A 22,117-nucleotide genomic window follows, 5' to 3' on the forward strand; every position below is an offset into this window, starting at 1 on the left:
GTGTATGAGGATGTCGTCTAAGTACACCACAACACGCTGTTGCAACATATCTCGTAGGACATCATTAATAAATTCCTGGAAAACAGCAGGAGCATTACATAGGCCAAAGGGCATTACAAGATATTTGGCTGTTCCGATCAGCCAATAGAATGCGATCTCAATCTGATTGGCTGATTCAATCAGCCAATCAGATTTTTCCTACCTTAATTCCGATTGGCTGATAGAATCCTATCAGCCAATCGGAATTGAAGGGACGCCATCTTGGATGACGTCCCTTAAAGGAGCCTTCATTCGTCGATAGTCCGTCGGGAAAGAAGGATGTTCCGCGTCGGCGGGATGAAGATGGATCCTGAAGAAAGAAGATTGAAGACCCCGCTTGGAAGATGACATCGCCCAGATAGAAGACTTCTTCAGCGCCGCTTGGAAGATGACATCGCCCGGATGGAAGACTTCTTCAGCGCCGCTTGGAGGATCACTTCATCGGATGGAAGATTTCTTCAGCGCCCCTTGAAGGATCACTTCTGCCGCTCCGGATCTCCTCTTCAGTTCCATCAGTGGCTCGGCTGAGTGAAGACGTCTCAAGGTAGGATGATCTTCAGGGGATTAGTGTTAGGTTATTTTAAGGGGGGTTTGGGTTAGATTAGGGGTATGTGGGTGGTGGGTTTTAATGTTGGGGGGGGGTTGTATTTTTCTTTTGGGGCATGCCCCACAAAAGGGCCTTTTAAGGGCTGGTAAGGTAAAAGAGCTTTGAACTTTTTTAATGTAGAATAGGGTAGGGAATTTTTTTATTTCGGGGGGCTTTGTTATTTTATTAGGGGGCTTAGATTAGGTGTAATTAGCTTAAAATTGATGTAATATTTTTTAAATGTTTGTAACCTGTTTATTTTTTTTGTAACTTAGCTTTTTTATTTTTTGTACTTTAGTTAGTTTATGTAATTGTATTTAATTGTAGTTATTTGTATTTAATTTATTTAATTAATTTAATGATAGTGTAGTGTAAGGTTTAATTGTAACATAGGTTAGGATTTATTTTACAGGTTATTTTGTATTTCTTTTAGCTAGGTAGTTATTAAATAGTTAATAACTATTTAATAACTATTCTAACTAGCTAAAATAAATACAAAGTTACCTGTAAAATTAATATAAATCCTAAAATAGCTACAATGTAATTATTAATTACATTGTAGCTATCTTAGGGTTTATTTTACAGGTAAGTATTTAGTTTTAAATAGGAATAATTTATTAAAGTATAGTGTAGTGTTAGGTGTAATTGTAACTTAGGTTAGTTTTTATTTGACAGGTAAATGTATCTTTATTTTAGCTAGGTAAGCTATTAAATAGTTAATAACTATTTAATAGCTATTGTACCTAGTTAAAATAAATTGAAAGTTGCCTGTAAAATAAAAATAAATCCTAAGATAGCTACAATATAATTATTATTTATATTGTAGCTATATTAGGGTATATTTTAAAGCTAAGTATTTAGTTTTAAATAGGATTCATTTAGTTAATAATATAAATATTATTTAGATTTATTTAATTAATATTTAAGTTAGGGGGGTGTTAGGGTTAGTGTTAGACTTAGGTTTAGGGGTTAATAATTTTATTACAGTGGCGGCGGTGTAGGGGGGGGCAGGATAGGGGTTAATAAATGTATTATAGGTGGCGACGGTGTAGGGGGGGCAGATTAGGGGTTAATAACTTTATTATAGAGGGCGGCGGTATAGGGGGGCAGGATAGGGGTTACTAGGTATAATGTAGGTTGTGGCGGTGTCCGGGAGCGGCGGTTTAGGGGTTAATATGTATAGAGTAGCTTGCGGTGGGCTCTGGGAGCGGCGGTTTAGGGGTTAATATGTATAATGTAGCTTGCGGTGGGCTCCGGGAGCGGCGGTTTAGGGGGAAAACACTTTATTTAGTTGCGGCGATGTAGGGGAGACAGATTAGGGGTGTTTAGACTCGGGGTACATGTTAGGGTGTTAGGTGTAGACGTTTCCCATAGGAAACAATGGGATGTCTGGCAGCAGCGAACTTGTACTTTCGCTATGGTCAAATATCTTGTAATGCCCTTTGGCCTATGTAATGCTCCTGCTGAAAACCAGGTACGCTGGGCCAGAAAAGTGCCGAGCGTACCTGCTAGTCATTTGATAACTAGCAAAAGTAGTCAGATTGTGCCGCACTTGTGTGCGGAACAACTGGAGTGACGTAAGAATCGATCTGTGTCAGACTGAGTCCGGCGGATTGAAGCTTACGTCACTAAATTCTACTTTTGCCGGTCTCTAGCCTTTGATAACTAAGGCGAATCAGCCTCGCCACAAATATGCTGTGGAATTCCAGCGTATTTGAGGTTGACGGCTTGATAACTAGAGGCCACTGAGTCTATACAGAATAGATATTTACTAGGCAAGATAATATAAAAATACAATGTAGCAATCAATTATAAAAAAACATATTAAAATTCAAAGCTGCACTACTTAACAAGAATTAACAAGAATTAATGATATCATAAATAGCAATACATAATAATAAAAAATGTTTGGTTATGTTATGAAATAGTTAAAAAGAAGTAGTCAACTGAGATAGGCGTTTCTCAAACAATAATCCAAATACTAGTCCAGAAGTCAGTCTCATATCCTTAACAAGTAAAAAACAAAGGACTAGAGATGCATTGTTAGCAAGTAAAAATACCTCATACCAGACCTCCGGTTTTGCACAGCTTCGGCTAATCTGTATTGTGGTTACCTCACACACGACCACCGGCTCTTCTTTACCAGGTTCCTCTGTATGTATAGTGCAGTTTTACGGCGTCTCTCTGTATGTGTACCACAGTTGTCCGGTGTACCTGTGCCTCTCCTGGTTCAACGGCCCCTGGTCGTGTGGCTAGTTCTGAACTCACGCCGGCCTATCCGGGTGACGGATAATGAGTAGGAGTTATTATTGAATCTTTTCCGCAATCCATCAGAGCAGTTAAATGTCTTTAGAATTCCACAGTGAAAGTGCACTTCACAAGGGGTTATGATGACCCCAAAATACTCGTACCAAACCGGTATCAACTTGTACGCGTTTCGGCATTATTTCTATGCCTTTATCATGTGGTATATCTGTTTGGTCTCAATAGGTCCCATTTATACATCTCTCAGAGGTGTATTGCTGTTTATGCTATCATTAATTCTAGTTAAAGGGACAATGAACCCAAATGTTTCCTTTCATGATTCAGATAGAGCATGCAATTTTAAGCTACTTTCTAATTTACTCCTATTATCATTTTTTTTTCCATTCTCTTGCTATCTTTATTTAAAAAGCAAGAAGTTTAGAAGCCGGCCCATTTTTTGTTTACAACCTGGGTTGTCCTTGCTGATTGGACAGCACCAATAAACAAGTGATATCCAGTGTTCTAAACCAAAAATTGTCTGGCTCCTTAGTTTAAATGCCTTCTTTTTCAAATAAAGATAACAAGAGAACGAAGAAAAATTTATAATAGGAGTAAATTAGAAAGTTGCTTAAATCTGCATGCTCTTTCTGAATCATGAAAGAAAAAAAATGGGTTTAGTGTCTCTTTAACTAGTGCAGTGGCCACAGCTTTGAATTTTAATATATTTTTTATAATTGATTGCTACATTGTATTTTCATATTATCTTGCCTAGTAAATATCTATTCTGTATAGACCCACTGTCTATTGTATATGAATATCTTTTCAATAAACCTAGATTAACACTGCTTAATAGACGCTCTGTTTCTTAGAATAGACCCTAGTTTATTAGCGCTTCCCAGATTATCTCTAGTAGGAAGAGGGTCTGATGAGCGCGCTGTTTCTACCAAGTAAGAGCACGAAAGTAAGCTGAAACCCCTCGCCAACAGCACAGAGGGAACAGAAAGAGACGTACAATTAAAGACGTATCCATAGTGGTGGGAGAAATTAGAGTTCAGAAAACTGAAAAAGCTGTTAAAGGGATATGAAACGTAATTTTTTTTCTTTAATGATTCAGATAGAGCATGCAATTTTAAGCAACTTTCTAATTTACTCCTATTATCAATTTTTCTTCGTTCTCTTGTTATCTTCACATGCGAGCCTGCTTCCCGCAATGTAAGAAGCAGCAGTCATTAGACTGGTGCTTCTTACACTCTTGGCTCCCGGTGATTGACAGTCCCTTCACTCACGTGATTGGTCGTGCGAATGAAGGGGCGGGCATTACACACTCATCGGAGTGTGTAATGATACATAAGGGCCAGCGGACGAACAGATCCGCTGCATGTATCCAGTGAAGGCGGGCGGATAGCTTCACAAGTTATAATACATGGGACCCTTGGTATATCATCTGTAGAGAGATTTGATCAGCAAAAGGAAATATTAATGATAAGATAGGTTGCAATATTAAAGGGAAAAAAAGGAATGTATAGGTATTACAGAAAGTGTTAAAAAACATACAGTGCAACAATATTGGAAGAACTAAGGGAGTTGCATATTAAATGAACTCATTTGAATTATTATAATTCTAAAACACTTAAGTGCATATATTGGATAATAAAAACTGCTTGAAATGTAGATATATTCGGTTACATTGTTTTACACTCTGAGGCCTACTTATCAAGCCATCAACCGCAAATACGCTGGAATTCTGCAGCGTAATTGTGGAGAGCTTGATTCCCCTTAGTTATCAAAGCCTACAGACCGGCAAAAGTAGAAATTTGTGACGTAACATACGATCCGCCGGTCTCAGTCCGACACAGATCGATGCTTACGTCACTACAGATGTTCCGAATGCAAATTCGGCACTATCTGACTACTTTTGCAAGTTAACAAATATCTACCAGGTACGCTCGCCACTATTCCGGCACAGCGTACCTGGTTTTCGATCCGCCGCCCTGGAGGTGGCGGATGCCTTAGGAATCAATGGGAGTCTGAAAGCAGTGAAAGCTCATGTTCGCTGCTGCCCGATATCCTATTGATTCCTATGGGAGAATAAAAGTTATGTATACACCTAACACCCTAACATGTACCCCGAGTCTAAACACCCCTAATCTGCTGCCCCTACACCACCGCCACCTACATTATACTTATTAACCCCTAATCTGCTGCCCCTACACCGCCGCCACCTACATTATACTTATTAACCCCTAATCTGCCGCCCCAACACCGCCGCCACCTACATTATACTTATTAACCCCTAATCTACCACCGACACTGCCGCCACCTACATAAAGTTATTAACCCCTATCCCGCCACTCCTGGAGCCCACCGCAACTAAATAAATGTATTAACTCCTAAACCCCTGGCCTCCCACATCACTAGCACTTACTAAACCTATTAACCCCTAAACTGCCAGCCCCCCACATAGCCATAAACTAAATTAAACTATTAACCCCTAAACCTAACAACCCGCTAACTTTACATTAAATATTAACTCATCCCTATCTTATAATAAATTTAAACTTACCTTTAGAATTAAAATAAACTATATTCAACTATTAATTAATCTACCCTAACTGTTATACAAAAATTACATTAAACTATATTAAACTAATAATTAATCTATTCTAACTGTTATACTAAAATTACATTAAACTACAAATTAAATTAACTATATTATATATTTAAACACCTAACCCTACTCAAATAATTTAAATCTACAATAAAAAATTACAAAGTTACAAAAAGCTAACAACTAAGTTACAAAAAAATAACAACTAAGTTACAAAAAAAATAAACACTAAGGCCTAGATTTAGAGTTTCGCGGTAGCCGTGAAAACCAGCGTTAGAGGCTCCTAACGCTGGTTTTAGGCTACCGCCGGTATTTGGTGTCACTCAAAATAGGGTCTAACGCTCACTTTCCAGCCGCGACTTTTCCATACCGCAGATCCCCTTACATAAATTGCGTATCCTATCTTTTCAATGGGATTTTTATAACTCCGGTATTTAGAGTCGTGTCTGAAGTGAGCGTTAGACATCTAACGACAAAACTCCAGCCGCAGGAAAAAAGTCAGTAGTTAAGAGCTTTCTGGGCTAACGCCGGTTTATAAAGCTCTTAACTACTGTACTCTAAAGTACACTAACACCCATAAACTACCTATGTACCCCTAAACCGAGGTCCCCCCACATCGCCGACACTCGAAAAAATTTTTTTAACCCCTAATCTGCCGACCGCCACCTACGTTATCCTTATGTACCCCTAATCTGCTGCCCCTAACACCGCCGACCCCTGTATTATATTTATTAACCCCTAATCTGCCCCCCTCAACGTCGCCTCCACCTGCCTACACTTATTAACCCCTAATCTGCCGACCGCAAAGCGCCGCCACCTACGTAATCCTTATGTACCCCTAATCTGCTGCCCCTAACACCGCAGACCCCTATATTATATTTATTAACCCCTAATCTGCCCCCCACAACGTCGCCTCCACCTGCCTACACTTATTAACCCCTAATCTGCCGACCGGACCTGAGCGCTACTATAATAAAGTTATTAACCCCTAATCCGCCTCACTAACCCTATCATAAATAGTATTAACCCCTAATCTGCCCTCCCTAACATCGCCGACACCTAACTTCAATTATTAACCCCTAATCTGCCGACCAAATCTCGCCGCTATTCTAATAAATGTATTAACCCCTAAAGCTAAGTCTAACCCTAATACTAACACCCCCCTAAGTTAAATATAATTTAAATCTAACGAAATTAATTAACTCTTATTAAATAAATTATTCATATTTAAAGCTAAATACTTACCTGTAAAATAAATCGTAATATAGCTACAATATAAATTATAATTATATTATAGCTATTTTAGGATTTATATTTATTTTACAGGTAACTTTGTATTTATTTTAACCAGGTACAATAGCTATTAAATAGTTAAGAACTATTTAATAGCTAAAATAGTTAAAATAATTACAAATTTACCTGTAAAAGAAATCCTAACCTAAGTTACAAATAAACCTAACACTAGACTATCAATAAATTAATTAAATAAACTACCTACAATTACCTACAACTAACCTAACACTACACTATCAATAAATTAATTAAATACAATTGCTACAAATAAATACAATTAAATAAACTAGCTAAAGTACAAAAAATAAAAAAGAACTAAGTTACAAAAAATAAAAAAATATTTACAAACATAAGAAAAATATTACAACAATTTAAACTAATTACACCTACTCTAAGCCCCCTAATAAAATAACAAAGCCCCCCAAAATAAAAAAAAATGCCCTACCCTATTCTAAATTACTAAAGTTCAAAGCTCTTTTACCTTACCAGCCCTGAACAGGGCCCTTTGCGGGGCATGCCACAAGAAATACAGCTCTTTTGCCTGTAAAAAAAAACATACAATACCCAAGCCCCCCAACATTACAACCCACCACCCACATACCCCTAATCTAACCCAAACCCCCCTTAAATAAACCTAACACTAAGCCCCTGAAGATCATCCTACCTTGTCTTCACCATACCAGGTTCACCGATCGGTCCAGAAGAGCTCCTCCGATGTCCTGATCCAAGCCCAAGCGGGGGGCTGAAGAGGTCCATGATCCGGCTGAAGTCTTCATCCAAGCGGGCCAGAAGAGGTCTTCCATCCGATTGAAGTCTTCATCCAAGCGGCATCCATCCGGAGCGAAGCGGCAGCATCCTAAAGACCTCCACCGCGGAACATCCATCCTGGCCGACGACTGAACGACGAATGACGGTTCCTTTAAATGATGTCATCCAAAATGGCGTCCCTCGAATTCCGATTGGCTGATAGGATTCTATCAGCCAATTGGAATTAAGGTAGGAATATTCTGATTGGCTGATGGAATCAGCCAATCAGAATCAAGTTCAATCCGATTGGCTGATCCGATCAGCCAATCAGATTGAGCTTGCATTCTATTGGCTGTTCCGATCAGCCAATAGAATGCAAGCTCAATCTGATTGGCTGATTGGATCAGCCAATCGGATTGAACTTGATTCTGATTGGCTGATTCCATCAGCCAATCAGAATATTCCTACCTTAATTCCGATTGGCTGATAGAATCCTATCAGCCAATCGGAATTCGAGGGACGCCATCTTGGATGACGTCATTTAAAGGAACCGTCATTCGTCGTTCAGTCGTCGGCCAGGATGGATGTTCCGCGGTGGAGGTCTTCAGGATGCTGCCGCTTCACTCCGGATGGATGCCGCTTGGATGAAGACTTCAATCGGATGGAAGACCTCTTCTGGCCCGCTTGGATGAAGACTTCAGCCGGATCATGGACCTCTTCAGCCCCCCGCTTGGGCTTGGATCAGGACATCGGAGGAGCTCTTCTGGACCGATCGGTGAACCTGGTATGGTGAAGACAAGGTAGGATGATCTTCAGGGGCTTAGTGTTAGGTTTATTTAAGGGGGGTTTGGGTTAGATTAGGGGTATGTGGGTGGTGGGTTGTAATGTTGGGGGGCTTGGGTATTGTATGTTTTTTTTTACAGGCAAAAGAGCTGTATTTCTTGGGGCATGCCCCGCAAAGGGCCCTGTTCAGGGCTGGTAAGGTAAAAGAGCTTTGAACTTTAGTAATTTAGAATAGGGTAGGGCATTTTTTTATTTTGGGGGGCTTTGTTATTTTATTAGGGGGCTTAGAGTAGGTGTAATTAGTTTAAAATTGTAATATTTTTCTTATGTTTGTAAATATTTTTTTATTTTTTGTAACTTAGTTCTTTTTTATTTTTTGTACTTTAGCTAGTTTATTTAATTGTATTTATTTGTAGCAATTGTATTTAATTAATTTATTGATAGTGTAGTGTTAGGTTAATTGTAGGTAATTGTAGGTAGTTTATTTAATTAATTTATTGATAGTCTAGTGTTAGGTTTATTTGTAACTTAGGTTAGGATTTCTTTTACAGGTAAATTTGTAATTATTTTAACTATTTTAGCTATTAAATAGTTCTTAACTATTTAATAGCTATTGTACCTGGTTAAAATAAATACAAAGTTACCTGTAAAATAAATATAAATCCTAAAATAGCTATAATATAATTATAATTTATATTGTAGCTATATTAGGATTTATTTTACAGGTAAGTATTTAGCTTTAAATAGGAATAATTTATTTAATAAGAGTTAATTAATTTCGTTAGATTTAAATTATATTTAACTTAGGGGGGTGTTAGTATTAGGGTTAGACTTAGCTTTAGGGGTTAATACATTTATTAGAATAGCGGCGAGATTCGGTCGGCAGATTAGGGGTTAATAATTGAAGTTAGGTGTCGGCGATGTTAGGGAGGGCAGATTAGGGGTTAATACTATTTATGATAGGGTTAGTGAGGCGGATTAGGGGTTAATAACTTTATTACAGTAGCGCTCAGGTCCGGTCGGCAGATTAGGGGTTAATAAGTGTAGGCAGGTGGAGGCGAAGTTGTGGGGGGCAGATTAGGGGTTAATAAATATAATATAGGGGTCGGCGATGTTAGGGCAGCAGATTAGGGGTACATAGGGATAATGTAAGTAGTGGCGGTTTACGGAGCGGCAGATTAGGGGTTAATAATAATATGCAGGGGTCAGCGATAGCGGGGGGCGGCAGATTAGGGGTTAATAAGTGTAAGATTAGGGGTGTTTAGACTCGGGGTACATGTTAGAGTGTTAAGTGCAGACGTAGGAAGGGTTACCGCATAGCAAACAATGGGGCTGCGTTAGGAGCTGAACGCGGCTTTTTTGCAGGTGTTTGGTTTTTTTTCAGCTCAAACAGCCCCATTGTTTCCTATGGGGGAATCGTGCACAAGCACGTTTTTGAGGCTGGCCGCGTCCGTAAGCAACTCTGGTATCAAGAGTTGAAGCTGCGTTAAAAATGCTCTACGCTCCTTTTTTGGAGCCTAACGCAGCCTTTATGTGGACTCTCGATACCAGAGTTATTTTTATGGTGCGGCCAGAAAAAAGCCGGCGTTAGTTTTTCGGGTCATTACCAACAAAACTCCAAATCTAGGCCTAAGTTACACAAAATAAAAAATAAATTATCAAAGATTTAAACTAATTACACCTAATCTAAGAGCCCTATGAAAATAAAAAAGCCCCCCCAAAATAAAAAAAAACCCCTAGCCTACAATAAACTACAAATAGCCCTTAAAAGGGCCTTTGCGGGGCATTGCCCCAAAGAAATCAGCTCTTTAACCTGTAAATAAAAAATACAACCCCCACCAACAGTAAAACCCACCACCCAACCAACCAACCCCACAAATAAAAACCTAACTACAAAAACCTAAGCTCCCTATTGCCCTGAAAAGGGCATATGGATGGGCATTGCTCTTAAAAGGGCATCCAAGCGGCCGAAGTCTTCATCCAAGCCCACAGAAGTCTTCACCCAGACGGCATCTTCTATCTTCATCCATCCGTCACGGAGCGGCTCCATCTTCAAGACATCCGACGCGGAGCATCCTCTTCTTCCGACGTCTTCTTGAACAATGAAGGTTTCTTTAAATGACGTCATCCAAGATGGCATCCCTTAGATTCCGATTGGCTGATAGAATTCTATCAGCCAATCGGAATTAAGGTTGAAAAATTCCTATTGGCTGTTGCAATCAGCCAATAGTATTGAGCTTTCATCCTATTGGCTGATCCAATCAGCCAATAGGATTGAGCTCGCATTCTATTGGCTATTCCAATCAGCCAATAGAATGCGAGCTCAATCCTTTTCAGTTGCTGTTAGAAATGGAAGTATAGAACACTGTTAAATTCCTCACAGCCATTGGTTGCACATTCTAGTGACCTATATATAACTGTCCCTAATTGGCCACAGCAGATAAGGTAACCTAAGTTACAACATGGCAGCTGCCATTGTTTTATAGACACTTAAACTTTACATGTATTTTGTCAATATTAATACAGCTAATGAAACTTTAAAAAATACATATACATGTTATTCTCAGACTAATCTTTTCTTTGAATGCATCATTCTCGCTAGCATTTACTTAGTGTTTAATGTCCCTTTAATAAACTAAGTGATTTGGAAAATAGAGTACAAACATTTTTGGAAAAATGGGAATGTTTTATTAAAGTGCCATGACAAGAGGAGGGTATTTTAAAAAAAAAATATAGAGAGAAAGGGGAATAGAGCAATAATTTGATTTATCTCTCTTTTTTTAAATGCATAATGAAATAATTTGTTACTCTAATATATATTTACTAGTCCTAAAGCCCGTTCACACGGGCCATTTTTTGCAGTACAGCGGTCCCACCCCTTGCTCTCTCTCTCCCCCTCTCTTTTGTGCTTTCTCCCCCTCTCTTTTGTGCTCTCTCCCCCTCTCTTTTGTGCTCTCTCCCCCTCTCTTTTATGCTCTCTCCCCCTCTCTTTTGCGCTCTCTCTCGCTCCACCTCTCTTTTGCTCTCTCTCTCCCTCCTCTCTTTTGCTCTCTCTCCCCCTCTCTTTTGCGCTCTCTCTCCCTCCTCTCTTTTGCGTGCTCTCTCTCCCCCCTCTCTTTTGCGCTCTCTCCCCCCTCTCTTTTGCTCTGTCTCTCTCTCTCCTTTTTTTTGCTCTCTCTCTCCATCCCTTTCTTTTGCTCTCTCTCTCCCCCTCTCTTTTTATCTCTCTCTCCCCCTCTCTCCCCCTCTCTTTTGCTCTGTCTCTCTCCCCTCTCTTTTGCTCTCTCTCTCCATCCCTCTCTTTTTTTCTCTTTCCCCCCTCTTATTTTCTTTCTCCCCCTCTCTTTTGCTCTCTCTCCCCCTCTCTTTTTCTCTCTCTTCCCTCTATTTTGCTCTTTCCCCTCTCTTTTGCTCTATCTCCCCCCTCTCTTCTGCTCTTCCCCTCTCTTTAGCTCTTTCCTATCTCTTTTTGTCTCTCCCCCTCTCTTTCTATTTCTCTCCCCTCTCTTGCGCCGGTCACACACCCCGCCATGCCCGACCACGCCCCCGACCATGCACAGTCACGCCCGGCCACACCCATGATCCCGCCCGACCACACCCACTTTCGCCACACACAGCATGTCAAGTACGGCCAGGTGTGTTTGTCCTCATGCTGTCTCTACTGCGCATGACAGCTTCGGACAAACACACTTGGCCTTTTATATTATAGGATTTTGACTATTACCGTAGCTCCAAAGAAGTTTATATTATTTTGTTTTTAGTTGATGTAATTATTATTGGAGTGTGTAAATTTAAAAATGAATCATTATGTTTCAGAAGATTATGTTGAATGTATAATTGTAAATATATAAAGCTATATTAATAACTTTACAATATTTTTAATAAATATAAAAAGAACTAATTTTAGTACTGCCACGAGTGAAGTAAAAAATACCTTGCTCCAGTTTCCTGCTCTCCAGGTTGCACAAGGACGTAAGTGACATCTTCTTGCAGGGTCAGGCTTTTTAATATGCTTACAGTCAGTTTCATTTGCAGTACTACATTCTACATGTCTCCAAACACCTCCTAGACCACAAGTGGTAGAGCACTGTAGTAAAAAAATACAATTTTAGTTCCAGATCTAGTGTTTCAACATATTAATTTCTAGTCATCCTCAATCAAAATGTATTATATAAACTTTGAACTACTAACAACCTTTTCCTACAATATGATTACTTGTTTAGAATAAGTATACATTTTGGGATTTGTACCTGTGTGTGTATATATATATATATATTCATTTAAGTGTGGTTTGTTCTTCACTGACCAACCACTCATGGACAGCTGCTATAATTTCATCGTTGTTCACAAAAAGTGTCCCTCAGATGTGATCCTTGTAAATTGGGAACAGGTAATGGTCACACAGGGCAGTATGTAGTAAATATGGAGGGGGGGGCAATCCAGAAATTTAAATTCAGCTGCAAAAATGGTTGTCATGGCAACAAATGCACTGGAGTCTTGTTGTAACAGAAATCTCTGTCTCAACTTGCCGTCTCTCTTCTTTTTAATTGCGTTGCAAAATTTTCTGATCAAATTGGTGTAGTATTCATTTGTTATGGTGTCTCCATGCTGCAGAAAATTAGTAATCAAAATTCCCTCTGCATCTTGAAAGACAGATGACATAATCTTGCCAGCATTTTTTGGGGATATGAAAGAGTCATGGTGCTTCCATTGCTTTTTTTCTCATGATCAATGTTTTTCTCACAATAAACATTCTTTTGAATTCTTGTCAAAGTTCTTGTGACCTCACATGCTGCTGTTTCTTTTGATCTGAACTTAATATTTTGGGTACCTATCATGCTGATAATGTTTTAATGTTAAACATCCACTAAGATTGATCGAATTGAGCCATATAACACTCCTGTGGATTCATCTGTTTTGCATATTGTCAATTTTTGGTCAACCATCATTGGATTTCCTCCACAGTTTCTTCAGTGGCAACCGTCCAGTGGCATCTTGACACGATTCTCTCCCAACACCATTTTTTCACATGGAGAAGAGTCTCTTACTGTATTTACAGTATGCTTATGGATTTATGTTGGAGTATCAAGTAGTTAAGGGTTGCACAATATTAACTTTGCTCAATTTTCTATAGATTCCTCAACAACTCATATACAAATATTGTGTAAATAAGAAACTTTAGACACTTAAAGGGTCATTCCGGTCAAAATTTAAGTGCTAGTAGATGAATTACATAATTGAATAGAAACACATTTGCAATATACATGTACTGGCAAAAATGCTTCTAGTAAAAGTTATTACTATTTTACTGCTAGCATTTTTCTCTGCACGTGCATGTGAAGCATAGCTAGATATTCTCAGTGCACCAGCATGTTAAATACTGCAGCTGTTCAGAGCACTAGTGGGGCTTGTATCACAGCAGCAATTAACAAACTGATTCATTACCAGATGGTACAAGCACATTAGGCTCTATGAGCAAGTGCTGTGATTCAAATGCTGGTGCACGGTGCATACTTAAATACACTTTTGAAACCGCAATAACTTTTATTAGAAGCATTTTTGCTAATACATGTATAATACAAAAATGCTTCTATTTAATACCGAAAATGCATTCATGTGGATTCCAATTTTGGCTAAACAGTCCCTTTGATTTCTTCTCAATTATAACAATTTAGAATTATATATTTCCCTCAAAGTAATGATGATTACCCAGGTCTTTTAATTAGAACTTTGATTGACCCTTGTATGTGCATGTGTGTGTGTGTACATTTTACTGTACAAAACATTATAAGGTAGTTTTGGATGTATTTTGTTGTCCAGATTTTTATTTTGTTTAAAAAAAACAATCAAACAAAAAAAAAAAATAAGCACAAAAACAAAAAAATCTAGGATTTTGTACCCTGAAGAACTCCTGCAAAACATTTCAAAGTGGAGCAAGCGATATTTAGTGCTCCGCTTGTAATCTGGCCCTAAATCTTTCAAATAAGAAGTCAATATTTTTCTGAAATTTCCCCCATGCCCCCCCTGTATCATATGACAGCCCTCAGCCAATTACAGACTAGTATATGTATACACTTTGCACTTATCCAAGTACTTTTGAAAGTGTGCATATAAAAAGACTGTGCAAAATTTGATAATGGTATTAAATTGGGAAGTCTCTTAAAACTGCATACTCTATCTGAATCATGAAAGTTACATTTTGACTTTTGTGTCCCTTTAAAGGAGCACACCCCTCCTTATTAAAGGGATATTAAACTCTTTGATATTGTACAATTAAAGGGACACAATGTATAAAATACACAGATGGCTCAGATAGAGCATGCAATTTTAAACAACTTTCTAATTTACCTCTAATATATAATTGCTAATAGAAGTAAACTTGAATGTTGTTTAAAATTGCATGCTATATCTGAATCATAAACGAAAACATTTGGATTTCATGTCCCTTTAATGTCTAATTATGGGCCAGATTACAAGTGGAGCGCTAAATATCACTTGGATCGCTGGTATTACAAGTTAATTGCAATGAGAACAAGAGTGCGTGCTTGCATAGGCTCCTATGGGAGCTTTGTTCTGATGCCATCACAAACGGCATCAGAACCTTGCACAGTGAAGGATGTAAGTGGCGCAGAGATGGGCAGCAGATATTAAATATATATGCAATTGATACCACAAGCTAATTGCTAGCCACTTGTAATGGCTGGTTAATTATTGCGCACCTGCAAACGGGCAGATTTTGCGCTCCACTTGTAATCTAGCCCTATATGTAGTAAAAAAACAAAACTTTGCAATATCATTTTTTACTTATTTTGCGTCTTGTGCTGTAATTGATTTCTGAAAATTGTGAATTTTTACACTTCTATTGCTTTAAACCCTTTTTTAGTAATTAAACAACTAATATAATCAAACAAATACATTTGCATTTTTTTAAGGCTAATCTATGCTATGCATAAAACCATCTATTTACCATTTATTTTGAGTTTAAACAATGTCCATTTAATAAATTAACGTTAGATAATTTAATAGTACAGTGATGGGGAAATAGTCTTTAGAGAGAAAGTTAATTTTAGACTTATACCTGAGGTATAGTGGGCTGATTGGTTGTTCCTGTGAGGTGACAGATCGAGACACATGGTCTCCCTGACAACCAGAATAAGAGTTGGAGAAGACCCCTGTGGATATTCCCTGGTTTGGATAAGAGTCACTTTATATACAGTGAGCTGGACTACTGCAAAAGTTCAAGCCTACCCCACTAGCATCATAGGGTGCATCACGCTTGTGAGTACCTTTTTTCTTGCTATTTCACTTGTGTCGGTGGTACTAGGCCATTGTGGCGCCTTTGTGTCCTTTCTTTTATAGACCATCTTGCATCAGGATTCGACCACCCTTCGACAGAGTGCTGCCTCTAGATTGGAGTTCTGTTTCGGACTTTTTGGTTTTTATATGTTGATTTTTGTGTTATTTGCTTTTTCTCAATTTTATATTGTATTCTTGGGATTGTATTTGTCATTTTGGAAGCGCCCCCTATTGGAGATTTACCCTAGTGTATTTCTCCTTTATATTCTAATTTTAGACTTTAAATATTGAAAGTGACAGAAAAGGAAATAAAAAGATAAAACAGATACTAGATAAATGCATTAGCACTTATTCTGAATTTTAAACGAGCAGTAGATTTTTTTTCTGAAATTTTTTAAAGAATTTACTTCTATTTACTGGCCTCCTGTATCACATGACAGCCGTCAGCCAATCACAGACTCATAAACATATAATCCGTGAGCTTTTGCACATGCTCAGTACAAACTCAGAAAGTTTGCATATAAAAAGACACAATTTGATAATGCAAGTTAGTTGGAAAGTCTCATAAAAAGGCCCATTCTGTCTGGATCTTGAAAGTTTAATGTTGACTTTAGTGCCCCTTTAAATAAGCTGGAAATCTAGATGACCTATAACTGTCATGTAACAATGAGTTATGAAGCAGGAAATCAAGTTTGGATGCTATAAGTACTGTCAGCTTTTAACCTTTTCTAAAAAGCCCCTTTCTTGTGAGCTGTGATATATCCATGGGCACTGACCCTTTCAGCTAGTTAGAATTATTCTCTCCTGATCATGGCATAGTTTATCAGTTTCAGAAATTCCTTTGCAGGCAACTTACAAATGTGAACTTGCAGCCTCTCTACCGAGGATAATAAGTAATGTGAGTTTCTTGCACTGTGATCATGCAAAGCAGCATATTAATTACCAGTATTCCTCCCTACCATCATGAGCTTAGTCTGGGTTATATTAGATTCCTCTTGATTTGGTTTTTGGCTGTTGAAATGCTAAGCCAAATCTATGTTCCCATAATACTCCTATGTGAGAATAAGGAAGCCATTTACATATCTATACCTATACATCTATATGATTATATACAGGTATATCAATGTAAAATTACAAATAACTTTTTTCCCTACATGAAAACATTGGAATGTGAAATATTTACAGTAAATGCACAGTAAAACACATTATTAAATATTATTATAGAATTATTATTTTGACACCTATATATATATATATATTATACAAAATATTCAAAATGTAAAGCATGTTCAGAAATTCAAATCCCCTGGGTGCTCAAAACGTGTATCGAGAAACCCAATAATGGGGATATTCAGGTCCCAACAATATCCGTATGAGTTTCGGACCAAAAGTCAGTGTTGTAAAAGTCACTCTGGGTAGTTCCAAGCACACTGTCCCAAGTTTAAGTTAAAGTCCCAAAGTATACCCTGCTTCTGCCTAATAGTCACGGCTGAGCGGGCGTGTGTAGTCACTGTATTGTCTGTGATCAACTCTTACCCTCCACTGATCTGGTGGGGTGCCTGGGCACACTTCTGTACTTCACCTCGGATTGGCGATGAAACCCTTCCGGGGGGGTGCAATCTGTGTGTCCTTCTTGGCGTGCAACAGAGAGATCCGGCGTGGAAATGTTTCCTTGATGCGTCACCCGTGACGTTGCAAGGCTAGCCCAAGTGGTATGTCGTAGGGGGGTCCGTAGGGGCAGGAATCCGGCTCAGAATCCCAGGTGAAACAAGCAAGTGAGTGGAGCTATTATGCGGTATGCCCAACCGCTATGAAACAAAAAGTCATAAAGAAATGCACCAACTCAAACGTAGATTCTGCTGAAGGTAAACGATTTTTATTGTACAATCCAACAATGGTATGGTAACAAGGTCACAGTTGAAAACGCCTGACGCGTCAGGCGTTTTCAACTGTGACCTTGTTACCATACCATTGTTGGATTGTACAATAAAAATCGATTACCTTCAGCAGAATCTACTTTGAGTTGGTGCATTTGTTTATGACTTTTTATATATATTATAGCCCTTTGCAGTCAAATACATGGCCATATACCATGTACCTTTGAAACCTTATAAAAAATTAATTCATTTATTAATATTTATAATCAGATAGTGTTTATATGAGTCATTGTTTGTTTTAGTGTTTTTATGCTGTGTTTGGTGCAACTTTATTTTATCCCTAACCCTTTACGCAAGTCTTCAGCCGCGCTAACCAGACAAAATTGATTGCGCATTTACTTTCAACTTGTAATACACATGCAAATTAATGTGCCCCATGATATTTCAATATTGTGTGTGTTAACATTAGCACGCCATATAATACGCATATGTTAAATCACTTGAAACTGATGCAGCATAACTGTAATAAGGTGACAAGAAAATATCACCTGATCATTTCTATTTAAAAAACAAATATATTTTAGCTCACAATTTCTTCAGCTCACGATAGTAAGTGCTTACAGTTATCCGTTAACTAATGTCAGCTGCATGTTGGAAAAAAATAAATAAATTCTGATGTCACACTTTGCTTTACTGTGATCTCATGTGATTTCACTGAAATTTCACAAGATTTCCGCTAGCATAATAGCCTATACCGCAATGATCCATTCCGCACTCAAAGACCAGTAGTTATGGATTTTGCATAACAAAAATGTTTCACAAAACTCAAAAAATATGTTACAAAGTACACTAACACCCATAAACTATCTATTAAGCCCTAAAACGCCACCCCTGCATCGCAAATACTATAATACACCTATTAACCCATAATCCACCGCCCACCCACATCGCACCTAACTAAATTAAAGTATTAACCCCTAATCCGCCATCCCCCACATCGCTAACACCTAATCAACCTATTAACCCCTAAACCGCCACCCCCCACATCTCGATGTCCTAAATTAAAGTATTAACCCCTAATCCACTGTCCCTTTGCATCGCTAACATTAAATAAAGCTAATACCCTCTAAACCGCCATCCCCCCATCACCAACACTAAATAAAGCTATTAACCTCTAAACCGCTGACCCCAAAACACGATTTCCTAAATAAACCTATTAACCCCTAAACCGCCACCCCCCCACATCTCGATGTCCTAAATTAAAGTATTAACCCCTAATCCACTGTCCCTTTGCATCGCTAACATTAAATAAAGCTAATACCCTCTAAACCGCCATCCCCCCATCACCAACACTAAATAAAGCTATTAACCTCTAAACCGCTGACCCCAAAACACGATTTCCTAAATAAACCTAGTAACCTCTAAACCACCATCCCCCCACATCGCCACTCCCTATATACATCTATTAACCCCTAAACCGCTGACCCCCTACATCGCGACTCCATAAATAAACCTATTAACCCCTAAACCGCAGACCCCCAACATCACGACAAACTAAACTATTATTTCCTAAACCTAAAACCCCCTAACTTTAAATTAAAGTTACAATATATCTACCTTAAAATAAATAAAAACCTGTGAAATAAAAAAAACTACATTAGTATTTAAAAAAAATAAGATACAAAAAATAAAAAACCTAGATTACAAAATTTAAAAATCCTAACAGTACGAAAAAAACAAACAAAAGCCTAAGATTACAAAAAATAACATCTAAAATTAAACAAAATAACAAAACCTAACATTACACAAAATAACAAACTCTAAAATTACGAAAAATAACAAAATCTAAGATTACAGAAAATAATAAATTAAATTATCCAAAATAAAAAAAATTAAACCTAATCTAATACCCCTTTAAAAACAAAAAAGCCACCCCAAAATAAAAGCACCCCCTAATTTAATACTAAACTACTAAGTCCTTAGAATGACCTTTTGTAGGGCATTGCTCTAAGTTTAACAGCTCTTTTACTTAAAAAAATACTAAGTCCCCCTCTAACAGTACAACCGCCCACCCACCCAACCTCACAAAATAAAAAGGACCTTACTATAAAAAAACCTTATATATCCATTGCCCCTAAAGGGCATTTGTATGGGCATTTCCCTTAAAGGGCAATCAGCTCTTCTAAGGCCCCTTAAAAGTAAAATTAAAAGCCCTAATCTAAAAAAAACCCACACCCAAACCCCCCCCCCCCCGAAATAGGTACTCCCTATTCCTGAAGTCTGGCAGTGAAGGTCTCCTTCCAGGCGGCTCCATCTTCAATCTTCATCCCGGTGTCGTGGAGTGGAGGCGGCGCTATCTTCAATCTTCATCCAGGTGTCGCGGAGCTGAAGTGACGCGGAGAGTAATCAGCGGTGACGCGGTCATCCGACATGGAGGCTCTTCTTCATGCGATCGTCCACCACACAATGAAGATTGAATGCGAGGTACCCGTTTTATAATGGGGTACTGTGCATTCCTATTGGCTGAAAATTTCAAATCAACCAATAGGATGAGAGCTGCTTGAATCCTATTGGCTGATTTGAACAGGTAGTTATATTGTAACTTTAATTTAAAGTTAGGGGGTGTTAGGTTTAGGGGTTAATAGTTTAATTTAGTTTGTCACGATGTGGGGGGCCGGCGGTTTAGGGGTTAATAGCTTTATTTAGTTTGACGCAATGTGGGAGTCGGCGGTTTAGGGGTTAATAGCTTTATTTAGTGTTGGCTATGTGGGGGGGCGGTGGTTTAGGGGTTATTAGACTAGGGCCTTATGTTAGGGTGTTTTCTCCGTAGGCTCCAATTGGGAATGCGTTAATGCGATTGCCAAAGTCGAAACTTTTTTTGGTGCACTATACCGCCAGACAAAATAAAATTTTAGGTGACTTGTAATACCGGTGGTATAGAAATAGGGGTACAGACTTATTTCAAGCTGTGTTTACGCTAGGGCTATACCGCTCAATTTGTAATCTCGGTCCTAGAGGTTCTGTGCTATTTTCTAGTCAACTGTTTACAGATATGCTAAATCACTTTCAAGTGTTTCAACATTTGGGTATCATGTCCCTTTAAACACAAACAGTTGTTAATATGACAAAGCAACAATTAAACCGGTTAACATATTTATTAAAATATTTAAATTAAATTGATATCAAAACATACCCAATTTTTCTTGCTGTCTCTTTATAAACATGGCAATCAACGTATAACTACCAACTTTGTAGTACAATTTGGATTGTGAGTACTAGAATGCTGACTTGTTTAAACTCAGCTTTAGTTTGTACCTTTATTAATTGTAAAATTAATGTGAAATTTATTTAAAGGGACAGTCAACACTTCCGTGAACATTATTTCATATTGAAAATGAAAATCCGACGATCCGCCTGCACTATACCCCTTCTGCCTTGCCGCCTTGCTTCTGTACTAATCAGAGTCGCTAACTCTCTAATACCAGGTAAATATGGCAGCCGAACTCTCCCCACCGTTACGTAGCTGCCTTCTTCTTCAAATGATTAGCAAATCAGAATTCAATCCTCGGTCAGAAATTGCACGCGCGTGCAATTTCTGACCGAGGATTGAATTCTGATTTGCTGATCATTTGAAGAAGAAGGCAGCTACGTAACGGTGGGGGGAGTTCGGCTGCCATATTTACCCGGTATATAGAATATATAGATAATCCCTTTACCCATTCCCTAGTTTTGCATAACCAACACAGTTATAATAATACACTTTTTTTACCTCTCTGATTACCTTATATCTAAGCTTCTGCAAACTACCCCCTTATTTCAGTGCTTACTCCTAAGCAACTTCACGTGCATGAGCTCAATGTTATCTATATATGATACACATAAATTAACGCCCTCTAGTGGTGAAAAACTGTCAAAATGCATTCACATAAAAGGCGGTCTTCAAGGTCTAAGAAAGTAGCATATGAGCCTTCCCCGGTTTAGCTTTCAAATAAGAATACCAAGAGAACAAAGCTAAATTGGTGATTAAAGTAAATTGGAAAGTTGTTTAAAATGACATGCCCTATTTGAATCGTGAAAGTTTATTTTGGACTTGACTGTCCCTTTAAGATATATATTTTTTTTTACAGAAATAACCATGTAATTAGTAGTGGATGTTGGGTGCTGCAGAAAGGTGGTAAGCATTTCCACTTATTTCTATAGCAACCCCAATTCATAAAAGTGTAAACAAGCAAACATTTGCAAGTCAAGATCTTCTTTTATATGTTTCAGGAGAAGAAGCAAAGTAATGGAGAAAAACAACATACCTCTCACCAGCATGTAGTTTTTTGGTAAACTTTTGCCACCCAACTGGTATTTTACTTGCATAGTCAATGCAGATGATAGTAGATAAATATAGAAATAGAGCTCCTGTTATGGTGGAAAGTGAGTTGGAATCGACTTTTAACCGTATAATCATTTAAAATCAGTCCTATCAGCTTTAGTTTCTTAGTTATACTATAGAATTATTAATGCAAATGGCAACCCAGATATTTCAGAACTGCATTTCCCATGATACTTAGCAAGCCTAAAGAATGTATGAGCATCATGAGCATCATGGGAAATGTAGTTCCAAAACATCCTGGGTGCCAAGGTTGCTGACACCTG

At 38.2% G+C, this 22,117-nt stretch overlaps 1 protein-coding gene across 1 annotated transcript in view; it reads right to left on the bottom strand.

The window, feature by feature from the left end:
- ADAMTS12 (ADAM metallopeptidase with thrombospondin type 1 motif 12) overlaps window positions 1-22,117 on the bottom strand; it is a 1,263,798-nt gene that overhangs the window by 121,015 nt on the left and 1,120,666 nt on the right. The window contains exon 20 of the mRNA XM_053701185.1: window positions 12,235-12,387. Within this exon, the coding sequence (XP_053557160.1) occupies window positions 12,235-12,387 (153 nt within the window). The remainder of the gene's footprint in view (window positions 1-12,234; window positions 12,388-22,117) is intronic.

The sequence above is a fragment of the Bombina bombina genome, chromosome 2, assembly GCF_027579735.1.
Source record: "Bombina bombina isolate aBomBom1 chromosome 2, aBomBom1.pri, whole genome shotgun sequence".
Taxonomy (NCBI): domain Eukaryota; kingdom Metazoa; phylum Chordata; class Amphibia; order Anura; family Bombinatoridae; genus Bombina; species Bombina bombina.